The sequence below is a fragment of the Vipera ursinii genome (genome assembly GCF_947247035.1).
Source record: "Vipera ursinii genome assembly, chromosome: 5".
Classification (NCBI taxonomy): domain Eukaryota; kingdom Metazoa; phylum Chordata; class Lepidosauria; order Squamata; family Viperidae; genus Vipera; species Vipera ursinii.
The window spans coordinates 91405537-91423059 of record NC_139518.1 but is presented as its reverse complement, the minus strand read 5'-3'; the positions used below and the strand labels follow the sequence as shown (position 1 = coordinate 91423059).

General features: G+C 37.7%; 1 protein-coding gene across 7 annotated transcripts in view; it reads right to left on the bottom strand.

Annotated features, from left to right (window-relative positions):
* ZSWIM8 (zinc finger SWIM-type containing 8) overlaps positions 1-17523 on the bottom strand; it is a 75164-nt gene that overhangs the window by 47453 nt on the left and 10188 nt on the right. For 6 of the 7 annotated variants that reach the window (XR_014492700.1, XM_083364153.1, XM_083364154.1 and 3 more), the window contains exons 3-6: positions 16949-17043; positions 15004-15176; positions 8737-8844; positions 5005-5064 (exon numbers count right to left, since the gene is read on the bottom strand). Coding sequence is in view for 6 of the 7 variants with exons in the window: in XM_083364153.1 (XP_083220279.1) it covers positions 5005-5064; positions 8737-8844; positions 15004-15176; positions 16949-17043 (436 nt within the window). In the remaining variant the exon portion in view is untranslated. The remainder of the gene's footprint in view (positions 1-5004; positions 5065-8736; positions 8845-15003; positions 15177-16948; positions 17044-17523) is intronic. The other variant, XM_083364155.1, reaches the window with a different exon arrangement.

Sequence of the window (17523 nt, the reverse complement as noted above, 5' to 3'; positions counted from 1 at the left end):
AAGAGACCAGAATGGCAAAAGATAGGCGAGATTCTGCCTAAAGGAACAATTATAAAGTTCTCCTGAGAAGGAAAAATGAAAAATACTAGCCAGTATCTAATGAAGGCATATAACTGAAATGTGATAGTAATAAAGTCAAGCTCTACTGAAGTAGCTCATAATATTTCATGCCAAGGATTGCCATCAGCTAAGGAGAGAAGCCACCTGTATAACAGTACAATGTTCCTGAATGTTTAGATTCATGCTATGGACTCAACATGCTGTTCACTTTTGGCCTGTTCTGTTTACATTTATTAGAAATGTACCCACATTCCCTATTTACCTGCATGTTAGTAGAGAACTCTGAAAAAACACTGGGTTATAAAGTCTTTTTATTTTGTATATGGTGGCAAAGTAAATGTCGCCCCTTGTTTATCTACAGTTCAGCAGAGGTAAAAGCAGCGACCTTTGGTAGGAAACCCTTTCTTGGTCTGGGGGAAAAGCAGCAAGATTTTCCCCACTTGTCTAATTGGTGCAAGTGGTATCAGTAGGAACACAGAGTCTTCTCATGCTTGTGTTTTGTGTGCATATGAGAGATGAATTGAGGAGAATTGGAAAAGAATCTCCATGCCAGAGGACTTTTTAGTGTTGAAAGTAGAACAAGGGGAGGCTCCTGTTCCATCTCCATGTTGATGATCATATACAGTGGGACAAAAAAGTATTTAGTCAGCCACCAATTGTGCAAGTTCTCCCACTTAAAAAGATGAGAGAGACCTGTAATTTTCATCATAGGTATACCTCAACTATGAGAGACAAAATGGGGGGAAAGAATCCAGGAAATCACATTGTAGGATTTCTAATGAATTAATTCGTACATTCCTCGGTAAAATAAGTATTTGGTCACCTACAAACAAGCAAGATTTCTGGCTCTCTGAGACCTGTAACTTCTTCTTTAAGAGGCTCCTCTGTCCTCCACTCATTACCTGTATGAATGGCACCTGGTTGAATTTGTTATCAGTATAAAAGACACCAGTCCACAACCTCAGTCACACTCCAAACTCCACTATGGCCAAGACCAAAGAGCTGTCGAAGGACACCAGAAACAAAATTGTAGACCTGCACCATGCTGGGAAGACTGAATTTGCAATAGGCAAGCAGCTTGGTGTGAAGAAATCAACTGTGGGAGCAATTATTAGAAAATGGAAGACTACTGATAATCTCCCTTGTTCTGGGGCTCCACGCAAGATCTCACCCCGTGGGGTCAAAATGATCACAAGAACGGTGAGCAAAAATCCCAGAACCACACGGGGGGACCTAGTGAATGACCTGGAGAGAGCTGGGACCAAAGTAAACAAAGCCTACCATCAGTAACACACTACACCGCCAAGGGCTCAAATCCTGCAGTGCCAGACGTGTCCCCCTGCTTAAGCCAGTACATGTCCGGGCCCGTCTGAAGTTTGCTAGAGAGCATTTGGATGATCCAGAACAGGATTGGGAGAACGTCATATGGTCAGATGAAACCAAAGTAGAACTTTTTGGTAAAAACTCAACTTGTCGTGTTTGGAGGAGAAAGAATGCTGAGTTGCATCCAAAGAACACCATACCTACTGTGAAGCATGGGGGTGGAAACATCATGCTTTGGGGCTGTTTTTTCTGCAAAGGGACCAGGACAACTGATCCGTGTAAAGGAAAGAATGAATGGGGCCATGTATCGTGAGATTTTGAGTGAAAACCTCCTTCTATCAGCAAGGGCACTGAAGATGAAACGTGGCTGGGTCTCTCAGCATGACAATGATCCCAAACACACCACCCGGGCAACGAAGGAGTGGCTTCGTAAGAAGCATTAAAGGGTCCTGGAGTGGCCTAGCCAGTCTCCAGATCTCAACCCCATAGAAAACCTTTGGAGGGAGTTGAAAGTCTGTGTTGCCCAGCGACAGCCCCAAAACATCACTGCTCTAGAGGAGAACTGCATGGAGGAATTGGCCAAAATACCAGCAACAGTGTGTGCAAAACTTGTGAAGACGTACAGAAAACATTTGACCTCTGTCATTGCCAACAAAGGGTATATAACAAACTATTGAGATGAACTTTTGTTATTGACCAAATATTTATTTTCCACCATAATTTGCAAATAAAATTCGTTAGAAATCCTACAATGTGATTTCCTGGATTCTTTCCCCCCATTTTGTCTCTCATAGTTGAGGTATACCTATGATGAAAATTACAGGCCTCTCTCATCTTTTTAAGTGGGAGAACTTGCACAATTGGTGGCTGACTAAATACTTTTTTGTCCCACTGTATCTTGCAGCACTACTGGGACTACAGGACAGTGTTTCTGTTTTTAACCCATGAGAACTTCTGTACTTTCACACTGCAGTTATCTGATATCTCACAGAATTCCATTTGTATTTTCAACGGTTGGGGAGCCCTTAATACGGCATGTCCAACATCTTTTCCTATTCTTTTATTCAGTGGAAAGAAATTATTTGTTTAGAAGAAACTATTCATAATTATGAGAACAGTGCAAACTGAACATCTCAGAAAGTTCAAAAAAACTATAATCAATAAATAGTCCTGAAGCATCCCCAAAACCAGGATGCTACAAACATCAACCAGAACACAAACAGATGAGCAAAAACTTCATTAGTTAGCTTGAAGCCATTTATCATAGATTAAATGCAAACCGAGGCTGCTTATTAAGCAACATTTTTGTTAACTACCATTCAATGCAAGAATCCGTCACATTTAACTATTGCATCACACAATATCACTACTACATCTAACAGCAACTTTTCTCTTTCCTTATATTTCCAGTAAAAATCTACTATTCTCTGGAAATAAGAAGCGTTATTGCTTTTTTATCATTACTAAATGTTCTGTTATTTCACTTTTTCATTCATCCACAACTGGTGGTATACTTATGCTTTACATCTGTTGAAATGAAACCTAAGGAGATGCAATATAATTAGTTCTGCTTGAGGCAGGGAAGAAAGGATATCCAAATCAAAGCTATGTATGACCTTGAGTGGGCTGACTGCATGATGCAGGAAGTCCATTCTAAGGCACTCTCTTCACCAAAACTGCTACAACAGTCTTTGAAAATATATATATATATATATATATATATATATATATATATATATATATATATATATATATATATATATATATATATATATATATATATATATATATATATATATACACATATATACACACACATATATATATACATATACATATACATATACATATATATATTATATATATCATATATATCGTCAATTAAATGTGCTACAGAATAAATCAAACTCTACATTCATGACAAAATTGTTGAGATGGTTGCTGCTCTAGTAGAGACAGCTGTGATACTAGGAGATACTAGGAAAATGTTTTGAAATGAAAGGCAAGGAAGATCTGAATCTGTCATAGATATATTCTCTCCTTTCCCAAATGTCATAATGAGTCAATGAACAGTATGAAATCAATATAACCACATATGGGCAAGAAATTGTAGAAGAAGCTCTCATCACTAGGAATCTAGGAATATCATTTTTGCAATGAAGGAAAAATTTATCTGATGATTTATCTATTTTTTCACAACTTTATTATTTTTATAAATAGCTCAAGACAGCAAACATACCCCAAATTATTGGCTATCTTCTGCTCATTACTACAAAAAATTATTCTTAGCATACAAGTATATTTCCACAATTTTTCAGTACAGGTAGTCCTTGGCTTATGACCACAATTGAGCCCCAAATTTCTGTTGCTAAGCAAGACAGTAATTCAGTGAATGTTGCCCCATTTTACAACTTTTTTTGCCACAGTTATCAAGTGCAGTTAATAAGTTAGTAGCACGGTTCTTAAGTGAATCTGGTTTCCCCACTTACTTTGCTTGTTAGAAGGTCACAGAAGGTGATTGCAGGATCCTGGAACATTGCAACTATCATAAATATGAGTCAGTTGCCAAGTGTCTGAATTTTGATCACATGACCATGGGGATGCTGCAAAGGTCGTATGAAAAACAGTCATGACTCACTTTTTTTCAGTGCTGTTCTACTGAATGGTCACTAAATGAACTGCTGTAAGACGACGACTACCTGTATTGTTTGCTATTAGCCAAACTGTAGTGATTATGACAGAGCTAGTTTGGTCTAGTGCGGGGGTAGGCAACCTTGGCTCTTTTATGACTTGTGGACTTCAACTCCCAGAATTCCTGAGCCAGCCATGCTGAGGGGAAAGGGAGAGGTTTCCAAGCTGAGCCATGCTGGCTCAGGAAGTCTGGGAGTTGAAGTCCACGACTCATAAAAGAGCAAGGTTGTCTACTGCTGGTTTAGTGGTTAAGGCACCAGGACAGAAAGCCAGAGCCTTAATCATGAAAGTCATCTGGGAAACTTTGTGCCAGTCATTCTCTCAGCCCAACTCACCTCACACCAGTATTGTTGTAGGAAAATAACAAAAAGGTGTTGTGAACATGATTGCTGCCTTTTTAAAAATAATACAGGGAAGGTACAAATAAAATAAAAAAATAATCATCACATTGGTAAGATCTATTTCCACATTCTTGACTACATCATTCTTTTCAATAAGAATGGCCACAATTGGGAGAGATTAGTTTAGAGGCAGTTCTAAACTGCAAGGACTATGGATATACAATAGGATTTACATAGCACTTCTACTGCTCTGGAAGAAGAGCATAGAAGCATATTAACATAATCACATCTTGACTACTGCTTTATCTGCCTGAAAACTTTAATCTATAATAGAGCAGAGGCTCTGGGTAGCCACATAATCCATTCTGTCAAAGAAACCACTATAAATGTTTACTATCTCTCTTTATGAAACTGCCATCATGCTATATTCCTTAGGCCTATGCAACTCCTTTGGGGTCAGGATTCTCAAAGGGGAATTGGGAATAGACTGCGAAATATGCTTTCCCAGAATGTAAGTAGTTAGAGGCAGCCAGCTAATTTAAATACAGGAATTTTTCTGAAAATACTCCATTAATAAAAAGAAGTCTACCTGGTTATTTCTTTTCTTTCTTTTTTTCTTGAGATAAATTGGAACTTTTGTTCTTTGCTGCTATTTGAAAAAGAAAAAAACCATATGGTTTTTATTTCTATAGAATAAATAGGCATCCCACCTTATATATGCTTTGGCAGGTAGCTGATGGAGCACAAACATGGGAATTGATTTCTGTTTCAAATAAGTCACCTTCAGGCATGGAAGGGAACATCAGTATCCATGGAGGAGCTGTTCTATTTCAGGTTTATGCAAAGTAATTAGCACTTCAAGCTCTGATTGCTCTGATTAAGTTGCATGCACGTACAGACAAGACAGTAGTTAGTGATCCCTTAGCAGGCAGGCCTAGGGGTACTAATCAATCAACGATTTTATCCAATGACTTGTTGTATTTTCTTCCTTATCTAGGCTTGTTTCACAGATCTCATCTGCTGGTATTAAAAAAGGGGGGGCAAGATAAGTAGGAAAAACTGTAGTGTTTTTTTAAAAAAATGATAATGGGAGTAAAAAAAAGTGGAAGAATAGCCAAAGATACACAAAAACCTCCAACTCTTAAAAATGGAAAAGGAAGAAAATCTCAACAGAGCACAAGTGTGTAGGGTTTATCTGTTCTGAGCAGGTTCCAAAGAGTAGCTTTCTTGTGGAGAATATTCTAAAAGGCTAGGCTACAACTACTAAACTAAAGTACTTTAACCACAGAAAAGAGAAACAGAACTTTATTCAAATTTAATTACAAGATTTTATAACTTGTCCACCAGAGACATAATGTATTTTTTAAAAACAGATTTAAATAAAAATATTTCAACAAAATGTTATTAAAACTGAAATCCTGACTCAACTGCCACTTTCTCAGAGCTAATTGTTAAATTCATTTAATATTTTAATCCCAATCTGTTCTTAAACCACTGCTACAAGATTTTGTTACTATTAGGTAAAAACATGGTATAACCAACTGCAAAATGTTTAAAAGACAGTAAAATCAGATGAAATAAAGTGCTAAAAGATGACTACTATATTACTACTTACATAGAAATGAAGAGACTGCTAAACACTTAGAACAGATGGGGAAAGAAGCATTCCAGACCATTCACCTCACTTTCTTTTTCAAAGAAAGTACCATAATATAGCAGTGCATTTGATGCAATTTCATGTTTGCTATTTATTTTCAGTAATAGAATATGTATTTACCTCTAGTCACCAAGAGAATATTTGGCCTTCAAGATCTTTAAAAATAGCTTTTAACAGATAGCACTAGCATAGTCGTATTCTTTATCAATATTGTCAAAGAAGCCAATAAGTATTGGTCACCCATTTATCTCATGTACTATGTCTAATTCTAAGCACTATATTTTTAGAAATGATTCAGGAAACTCAAAACAGATTCAAAAGGATAAAAAAATGATCAGCAGATTAGAGGCTATGAAGTCTCTATGAAGAAATATTAAAGATCACTAGAAAACAGCAATGGATACAACAATACCAATCAAACAGCCCAGTCCATTAAAAGGATAACACACAAAAGTCAAGTCAAGAACTGTTCTACATTATTTCAGAGTAAAGAATAGAGTAATTTGGATTAATATAGATGTTAAATAATAGGAAAGCTTCCCAATTAAATACTAGAAAAAAAGCTTACTGGGACCATAAAAGCAATTCAATTGTGAACCAATTATCCAAAGTAATGTGATTGCCTTCTCCGGATGCCTTGAAGAAAAAGCTGACAACCATTTGCTAAGATGCTTTAATTTAGATTCCTGCACTGAACAGGAGATGGGCTCAATGCCCTTATTTCCAAGATAGTATGATGGGATTATGTGAAAGAAATGGAATCTTGCAAAGTCTGTTTCTTAATTGGATTATAAATGATAAGAAACTGAGGTGAACTATGGATAACCAGGTTTATTACATTAAATTAAGGTATAACTAGGTTATTACAATTATTAAGGATGGTAAAAGTAGAAGGAGATAGGGAAGAATTCTTAAAACGTATCTTCAACCTGAATGGGGCTTAAAAATTCAAAGACTACTACTTACATTGTAGTATTTAATGTAATCAAGTATGAATGGGGTTTTTTGGGGGGGTGTAATATGAGACTAATAAGCTATTCATGGAAATTAGGCATATGAAACCATTCTTCTTCACACAATTCAATGGTAAAGTATGAAACTTGCTAAGATTTGCTCTGAAAGATTTCCAGAGAAGGTTGGATACATGCATAAGAATTAATATTAGTCACAATCAGCTTCAGTATCTGAGACAACATCTGAGAGACTCTCCTCTCAGACCTGTTGCTATGGAACAGGCACAAGGGAGTAGGCTTCTTACAGAAACCTAGTTGGCTGCTGTTGGGGACAGAAATCCTTGCTCTTCTTTTCATACTAAAACAGTTATATTCACTGCTCGTTAGTATCTAAAGGTTTCTATAGGTATCTATAGGTCTTCAGTTTGGTTCTAATTTTAAAGTTCTGAACTGTCTGAAATCTCATTTCTCAGGGTATACCTCTTTCCACATGAGTTTTCCAATTAAAATTCAAAAATAACATTTACCTAAGCCACCCAGCATAACTCCTTAACTGATATACAGTAGATATTATTTGTCTAACCAAGTTCTTCTACAACTATACTTTGTAAGCAAAATGGTAACACACATTTGTGTTAATAGTTTCCACCAACACCAGATTACTAGAATATTGCTACATCTGTATGCCTAATTAGAAATGTGAACATCCATCATTTAGATTATATGGCCTGAGAACAGTACTCTATCCAATGCTCATCACAATAGCTTGGTATACTCCCAAGACTAGTTAAAAAAATAACTTAGAAACAGAACAAACACCCTGCAGAGGATGTTAACCTCCCTGTACAAGTTACCTTCAACTGAGCATTCATGCAGAGACAATACAGAAAGGTTCAAAGAAAGATCCTTGATAGTACAAAAACAGTGAAGTTATTTGCAGCTATGCAACTGAAGGATTGGTTTGAGCTTATACTGCCTGCTTTCTGTTGAAACATTTTTTTCTAAGTAGGTAAACTATAGGCAATTACTTTTATGTAATCAAACAATGTATTCCTTTCTTCGTAACTATTCATGAAGCAGAAGCCAAAGACTGTCAGACAAGAAATAGCTGACTATAGATTAGAAGCATCATATTGAAAGACAGTAACAGTCTTAGCAGCTTTTAATAATCACTCTTATATGACTGGAGGGAATAAAAACTGGCTTCTAATCCAACAGTTAAAGATGTTCCTATCTTTCATTAGTCTGTTTAATTCATTGTGGAATATTCTGCTACATTTTCTGATCATTGGTTATGTTACATGATTTTATTCTGAATTGCCTTTTATTCTAGTATTCATCCCAAAATTTTATTGGGTTTTTGTTCACAATCTGGTTTGGCATTAGAAGATTAGTAAAAGTGTGCAATGTATGTCAAATTGAAATATTTTGTGCAATTTTATAAAGTATAAATGTTAAACTTGAAAAATTAAACTCAAAAATCCTTACATGTTGCTCATCAAAATTATTAAACCATGTGCAAGTGGTAATTTACTCAGATCACTAACATTCCTAAATCTAAAGCATACAAATAGTATTCAAAAAGTATGAGAGAACACAATCTTTTCATCTGCATTTCAGCACACAAGGAACAACTTTTTCAAGAGAATTAAATACAAACACATCAATAGAGTATAATCTGGATTTACTCTCCACTTTTGTTGCTATCTACCTGTTGAGGGAGTTCACTGATGAGGTACTGTGCAAATTTCTGCAACTGGTCTCTTTGTAGTCGAGACAGGGACTCAGAGACAGGAGCTCGCAAGCAAACTGCAGATGCCTAGAGATAGAAGGAAAAATAAGATTATTTCGTTAACAGAATGTCATGTTTATTGTTAAATAATTCTCCCAAGGGCAGATAAAGCTGCATAAGAAGCCATTTTTGGAATATATATATAGTGTTGTTTATTAAAATCAGGCTTTGGTAAGGATGATTATCTATGAATCACAGCAAGATGGTAGACTATAGCCAAAATAAGATATATTGGTATGATTGACTTTGAGTACATTTATGCTCAATCAATATTTACTTGGAAACAGCATAAGTAATTCTCGATTTATGACAATTGGGTCTAGAATTCTGATCACAAATCAGGTGGTCATTAAGTAGGTCACCATGTGACTTGACTCATTTTTACAACTGTATTTATTTAGAGTCACTACAGCAAAAGACATGGTCATTAGGCAAATCCAGCATATCCAATGAGCATTTTTTGACATTTTCTGCTGGAAAATGGCAAAAAAACCCCACACAAATCACAGTCTTGTGACTGCAGGACACTGCAATTGGTGGTAAATGCAAACTGGTTGCCAAATCCCCAAAATGCAGTCACATGACTGGAAGAGGTAGTGTGATATTTTACAACAGTTAATAATGCTTTACAGTCTGTAAAACACACTTTCCAAGGCTGCTGTAACTTCCAACAGTCGTTAAGTGACCTGTTATTAAGGAAAGACTAGCTGGATGTATGGAGCAGAAGTACCCTACGGGCAGCAATGTATTATTGATTGCGGATTAACATGTTAACAAAAATAGTCTTAAAATTCATAAGCCACCAAATCAATGTGTTATAACATGACTTCCAGGAGGCTAGCATCAAAATAGTTCCTTTTGGTTATTTCACTCCACACAGATAAGTCATTCTGTTATTAGATAAAGAAATTCTTTATGATACATTCACCCTAAACAAAAATTTGGTTCTGCATTAGCATATAATAGGCTGAAAGCAGTTCCCTTCATGTAGTTTTTCCACAAAATTTAGCATTGGCCACCCAGTTTGCAATAAAAATCTATCTTCTAATCAACATTCTTGACATTCAGAGGATCCCAGACTTCTTATAATGATAGTTTTTAATCAAGAGCATTTAAAACCTTTTGTTTGTTGTATGTGCTTCCAATATAATATATCTAGGGGGGAAAATATAAGTAAGGTAGCTTTTATTATACAGCAACCATATAATGTTTTGGAAACTCTTGATCTGGTCGTTATTCATTTGAAAACTATGGCTAATTGAAATAATATCTGTCCTTTCAACAACTTATGTCCAAATCCCTCATGTCATTCTCTAAGCTTCTTAAAGCATCAAAGAAAAATTCTGCAAAACTGTAAATTTAAACTCTATAAATGAATCTTGGCCAATTCTTCTTCCCAGTGGATAAAAAACTGTTCTACAAAAAAAGTAAAAGAGTTTTCATTTGTATTTTCAGAAATCGAAACAGAGTTTACACAAGAACTGTTTTTTAAAGCAGATTACACACAAAAAAAATTCAAATGAATGCAGTCAATGTTTCCTCACTGCTTCCATGCAGATATAGACTCATCATACCTAGCGGTGTATTTACAAAGTTTATTACTAGGTAAATAAAAATGCCTGCCTATCCCATTATTCAAAGCCACAAAAATGTTTTCTATTTCATTTATATTGCTGTATTTTTATCTATTTAGATTATCCAACAAGAAGTGTTCTGATCAGCAGACAAATGAATTAAGAATACAGAATGAGAAATTACTTTAAAACAAAAGGAGTAAAATATCACAAAGTCATCCAAGTTGACTAGATATAAGAGAGCTAAACATAACTGAGATAATGCAAGGGCCACCAGGCACCCAAAAATCCTGTTGTCAACTTTTGTGATAATAGTGTTTTACAAATAGTAAGAAGCTGCCTGTCTCTCTTCAATTCGTAAGTCTCTCCTGAAGGAAGCCTTCAGAAACAGAGGCAAAGAATCAAACAGAAGGAAATATTCCTTCATGTATGTTAGTCTCTTTCAAATGCTTTTTCTATTTCCCCTAACATCTGCTGACTGAACCATATGAAAATTGTAGCTGAAAACTTTTGGAGGAAACTGGTTGCCTATCCTTTTGGAATTAAGCCAGAAACAGACTAGAAGCCTGTGAAAGGGGCAATATAATATTCTTTCAAGCACTTCACAACTGAAAGTTACAGACCATTTTAGAAGAGAGCCCCACTGTAGACCACAACCTGCTGCTTAGTAAGCTAGAAAAAGGTGGGATAGACAACATCACCACCAGATGGATCTGTAACTGGTTGACAAACCGTACTCAGCAAGTAATTTATTTATTTATTTATTTATTTATTAGTTTTTATAAACCGCCCTTCTCCCGAGGGACTCGGGGCGGTGTACAGAGGAAGGACGAAGTATACAGACCGAACAATAAAATAATAAGAAACACTAATGAACACAAACTGGGACCCCAATTAACGCTATCATGCCAGGCCAGCCTGCTGGAACAAAAAAGTTTTTAAGTCGCGACGGAAGGTACGGAGGTCAGGGGCCATCCGGATTTCGGTAGGTAAGGTGTTCCAGAGGGCTGGCGCACCCACTGAGAATGCCCTCCCCCTGGGGGCCACCAGCCGACATTCCTTGAGCGGTGGCACCCTGAGGAGGCCCTCTCTGTGGGAGCGCACAGGACGGTGGGGTGCTGACATCGGCAGAAGGTGCTCCCGTAGGTAGTCCGGACCCATGCCATGTAGGGCTTTGAATGTCATTGTTAGCACCTTGAACTTCACACGGAAGGCAACCGGAAGCCAGTGCAGCGCACGGAGGAGAGGTGCGATATGGGAGTATCGGGAGGCTCCCAAGAGTGTCCGTGCCGCCGCACTTTGCACCAGTTGAAGCTTCCGAGTGGATCTCAAGGGCAGCCCCATGTAGAGAGCGTTACAATAGTCCAGGCGAGATGTCACAAGGGCATGGGTGACTGTACGTAAGGAATCCAGGTCCAGATAAGGCCGTAGTTGGCGAACTAGTCGAACCCGGGAGAAGGCCCCCTTGGTCACAGCTCCAATGTGGTCTTCCAGGGAGAGCTGCGAGTCTAGGAGGACACCCAGGTTGCGGGCCCTATCAGCAGGGGGAAGTAACTTGTCCCCAATGTTAAGCAGTGGGACGTTCTGAATCTCCTGGCTTGCCGGTACGTACAGCCATTCAGTCTTGTCCGGGTTCAGTTGAAGCCTGTTTCTCCCCATCCATTCCCGGACCGCTTTCAGGCAGCGGGACATCACGTCTAGGGCATCACTGATATTGTTAGGAGTTGAGATAAAAAGCTGGGTGTCATCAGCATACTGATGGTACCCTACTCCAAAACTGCGAATGATCTCACCCAGCGGTTTCATGTAGATGTTGAACAGGAGAGGCGAGAGGACCGACCCCTGAGGGACTCCGCAAGCGAGAGGCCTCGGGGTCGACCTCTGTCCCCCTGTCAGCACCGACTGCGAGCGACCCTGGAGAAAGGAGGAGAACCAACGCAGAACCGTGCCTCCCACTCCCAGTCCCCTGAGGCGTCGCAGCAAGATACCATGGTCGATGGTATCGAAAGCCGCCGAGAGGTCTAATAAGACTAGGACAGAGGAATGGCCCCTGTCCCGGGCTCTCCAGAGATCATTCATCAGAGCGACCAATGCCGTCTCCGTGCTGTAGCCCGGCCTGAAACCCGATTGGTACGGGTCTAGATAAACCGCTTCATCCAGGATCTGTGGAAGTTGGTGCGCCACCACGCTCTCAACAACCTTCGCAAGGAAGCGAAGATTGGAGACTGGACGAAAGTTATTCAAAGAGGATGGGTCCAAGGTGGGCTTCTTGAGGAGAGGTCTCACCACCGCCTCCTTCAAGGCGGTGGGGAAGTGACCCTCACTCAGAGAAGCAGAGATGACCGCTAGGAACCAGCCTCGTGTCGCCTCTCGAGCTGCATAGGCCAGCCAGGAAGGGCACGGGTCCAGTAAGCATGTGGAGGAGCTCAACCTTCTCATAATCCTGTCCACTTCCTTAGGAGTTACAGGATCAAATTCTTCCCAGATGACGTCGACAAGACTGTCCATGTCTTGTTCTTCCATCTCAGCCCAGTTGGAGTCCAGACCAGTTCGAATCCGAGCGATTTTATCCAGCAGATATTGACCAAATTCCTCGGCTCGACCCTGCAAGGGTTCCTCCCTCACCTCAATGGCACTACATCCACATAAAGAGAAGTAAGTAGTGGGGTACCACAATGCTCCGTCTTAGGCCCAGTACTCTTTAATATCTTCATAAATGACTTAGATGAGGGAATAGAAAGGGGACTCATCAAATCTGTAGATGGCACTAAACTGGCAGAAATAGGCAACAACCCAGAAGACAAGCTCAGGATCCAAAAAGATCTTGGCAAACTTGAAAAATGAGCCCTATACAACAAAATGAATTTTAATGTGGAGAAAAGCGAAGTTTTACATTTAGGCAGAAAAAATCAAATATTAAGCGAGACCTGGCTCAAAAACAGTAACTGTGAGAGGGACCTTGGAGTCCTAGTGGACAACTATGAGTCAGCAGTGTGCAGCAGCAGCTAAAAAAGCTAATACAATCCTGGGTTGTATATCAGAGGCATAGAATCAAGATCACGCAAAGTATTAGTACCGCTTTATAATACCCTACTAAGACCACAACTGGAATACTGCAACCAATTCTAGTCACCATACTATTAAAAAGATGTTGACACTTTGGAAAAAGTTCAGACAAGAACAAAAGTTCAGACAAGATCCAAGGCCTGGAGACTAAAACATATGAAGAACGGCTGCAGGACTTGGGTTTGGCTAGTCTAAAGAAAAGAAGAAATAGGGGTGACATGATAGCAGTATTCCAGTATTTGAGGTGCTGCCACAAAGAAGAGGGGGGTCAAACTATTCTCCAAAGCACCAAAGAGCAAGGCAAGAAACAATGGTTGGAAACTGACCAAAGAGAAAAGCAACCTGGAATTAAAGAGAAACTTCCTAACAGTGAGGACAATTAACCAGTGGAACAGCTTGCCTTCAGAAATTGTGGACGCTCCATCACTGGAGATTTTTAAGAAGAGATTGGACAGTCACTTGTCTGAAATGATATAGGTTCTCCTGCTTGAGCAGGGGGCTGGACTAGAAGACCTTCAAGATCCAGCTCTATTCTATTCTATGAAAATGAGAGCAACTACAATTTAGCTTATAGTCTGTTTTTCATAACGTGTAAAAATAATTTGGCAACAAATGATGAGGGTGACTCTTCAGTTTGAGAACTGTCAGAAATCTAATTGTAAGTACAACAAAATTTTCATTGAAAATGTTAGCTCAGCTATACATATTTAGGGGATGAGGCTGTCACTAATACCAAAATATTACTTGTGATTTGTCCTAAACAATTGATTTAAAGATCACTGTAAATTCATGTGAAACATGTTGATCCCTACAGAAAACCTCTATAATGCTCTATAGACACAAATTTCAGTAATATTTTTAAGTCAGAGTTCTGCTAGTTATTCTTAAATCTAACTGTATTCCTATTTCATTCATTATAAAAATCTTCCCATAGGACAGCAAATGGGTCACCTCAAAGTTACGAGTCAGTAAAACTTAGAGAAGAAAATACAAATTATATGTTAAGCCAAATTCTGTAGAACATGAATGTAAAATTGCTACATACCAAGAAAAACTACTTATTAAAGATAAAAACTGGGGCATAATGGTAGAATATTGCTTTAATTTTAATAGACAGTTTCTCAAATTTCTCAAGAACCCATTTATAATAATCAGCTTATGATGGAAATTGAGGACAGGGCTGTAAATTCTGTTACTGGACTAGCATATGTATATTTTATAAAGTAACTCATTTTGGTGGGCAGCCCAGTCTCATTTCCAGGTTTCTTAAAAATATGGAATTAATACAGGTATTTTTTCTTCACCAAAACATATCAAAGAGTATGCATCCATTACTGATTTTTTGAGGCAGATCACCTAACATGCAGCATTGACTGTTCCAAAGTAACTGTGTCTCAACATTCTGTGCTAAGCAGTATTAAACAAACACCTTTTTTCAAGTCTGAGTCAACTAATGAAACTAAAATCAACAGAACTTTTCATTACTGAATACTTGACTTTTATGTTTTACTGTGCAATAAAACAACAGCCATATTTCAAAGCCTACATTGTGTATCCGAAAGAGACAAAGGGCTACCACATGGGCACACCATTTGGCCCCAGCTCCACAAGTACAGCTGCATGAGGTGATCCTGCATCTGTCAAACATTACTGCCACGTTGTAGGCTCCTTTGGGTGGCACTATCTGTGGAGGTACCACTGTGGCACTCAGGTGGAAACCTGTTGGAGAGCAGGACAAAAGTTATGGTCTGACAGTCACTGAAGCAGAGCAAAATGTAGCTCAGATGTATAATTGAAATACTATTCAGTCAAACAGCCATTCTCTGCAATACTCAATCTTCCTAGGTTCAACAAAAAATTCAAATAATATACTTCGGCTATTTTCAAAGGTTAGTTTCATAGTAAAAATTTGCATTTGGATAGAAGATGCTCATCTAAATTTAAACTAAAATCCTTTCTATTGACAACTACTATATCAGATGTTTTAAGCACTACGCACATTTGTTACCCATGTTTGCACATAATATAATGCAATCTTGGGCTAATATTCATGGCCCCCCAAAAAGACTTTTGCAGTTTAATTTCACGTTCAATTAATGCAAGTTTTCCAGTACATATAAACCAGAGACATCTTGTTAAAAATATCTTGTTAAAAATATCATTAAATTGTTTTAACCCACTATCATTATCTGAATGTAACAAGGCAGAATTCGTGTGGCCTATGAGCCAGAGGATATTTTTTCAGAGTTATTAGTGCTATTCATGTGGTACTAAGCCAAAATGTAGGCCACAATATTATCTCAATAGCAATATTCAATTTTTAAGGATAAGAAAAATGAATACTTAATTCAAAGCTATCTAATAAATCCATGGATGAAACTTTATCTCCTTATTTTGTGGTAGAACACACTGTTCCTTTTCTAAGACAAACACATTTAATGTTCTCAAGTACTGTAGTAGACATGTTTCATCTGTAACTAAAGTTTTCCAAACATATCTCTTAAAAGTTGAAAATGCTTTACATTCATGCAGTAGTAAAGGGTCCTAATTTCTCAGGCTCCCCAACTTAAAAGTACATAGATTAACAAACAGGAAGTAAATATAACAGTACACTGCCATAATAATTAAAGCAATTATCAGCCTATGGAGATCAGCAACCGTTTTGGGAGGCTTGCTTGTATACCTCAAACTACTGGGCTCTAAACAGAGCAAGTATAGTCTATGATGGGAGAATTTAATCCAAAACATTGCCAGGCCTAAGACAAAAATTAAATCTGATATACTTAAACTATATCCTACTACAATTACACAGAAGTAATTCAGTATAGTTAATATGATTTATTTCATGTATCTAACATGTTTCCCTTTTTTCAGCTATTAAAAATACAATTCATTGGAAACTTTTGGAATGGTTTCAAAAGCCTGATACGAAGCTTTGGGGGCTACAAAGTGATAATGCTCTAAATATGGACTTTAGCAACAATGAAAAAATAAAGACCGCCTCTGTTTCAAGATACATAACCAAGTTATAAACATGAACGTGGAGATGAAATATAAAGTTAAAAAATGACCTAGGAGTAGCCCTATTTGAAATAATTGCAAAAATATTTTAACTGATTTAAGTGTCCGCAAAAAAATATTTTAAAGTCAATTATAGATTAAGACTTGCCCACCTCAAAGAGGATCCAAATAATCCATTCCTTTCTGTCATTTTGAGACATCTAAGAGGAAGAATTCACAAATGTCTCCCCAGCTAGTTCTAAGGATGTCAGGATATAGTGCAACTTTGTTTGCTGAGAAAGCATACTCAAATATATAGAATATGTTTAATACTCATCAAAATCTGCCTCAGACATTTTTTGCATCTGACATGAGATTTTCAACAGCCGTGTAAGTAAAGTAAAGGAGAGCAGATCCTGCACTAAGCAAGTGAATTAGACTCATTGATCTCTGAGGTCCCAATTCCAGTTTGTAAGATACAAACATCATACCTATCTGTAATGGGTCTTTAACAGCCCTCATTCTGAAGAGTTGCTCGCCACGTTGGAACTCATCTGCACTGCCATTTGCCAAGCATGAATATAACCTAAAAGAAATAAATCATTGTATTATTAGAATGATCTTCAATGGAGACTGACAAGTGCATTCCATTCCACAGACAATGCAGAAATTATGGGTAGATTTCAAAGAGTAGATTATATCACAGTGAAAAAAGGCTACATTAAACATAGAGGCAATTTCATCATATACAGATTCTTAATTGCAAGTCACAATTTGCAGTGTCAAATTGCCTCTTCTGTACAGCTATTAAACCCATAAAAGCATTTTTTACAGACAAAATAGAAAAGCATATACAACTCAAGACTGTTATACAGGGTCTATTTTTTTTAAATTTAAACACAGGCAATGGTAGGTTGAAAGCTATGAGTTTTAGGTCAAAGTTATACATTAAAAATCCATTCAAAACACACATGTTCTCATTTTACAAGAGAATGAATATATTATAGATTATTAACTAGGCATGAAAAGCGTACATCTTACTATGCAGTTTAAGACATTTATATCC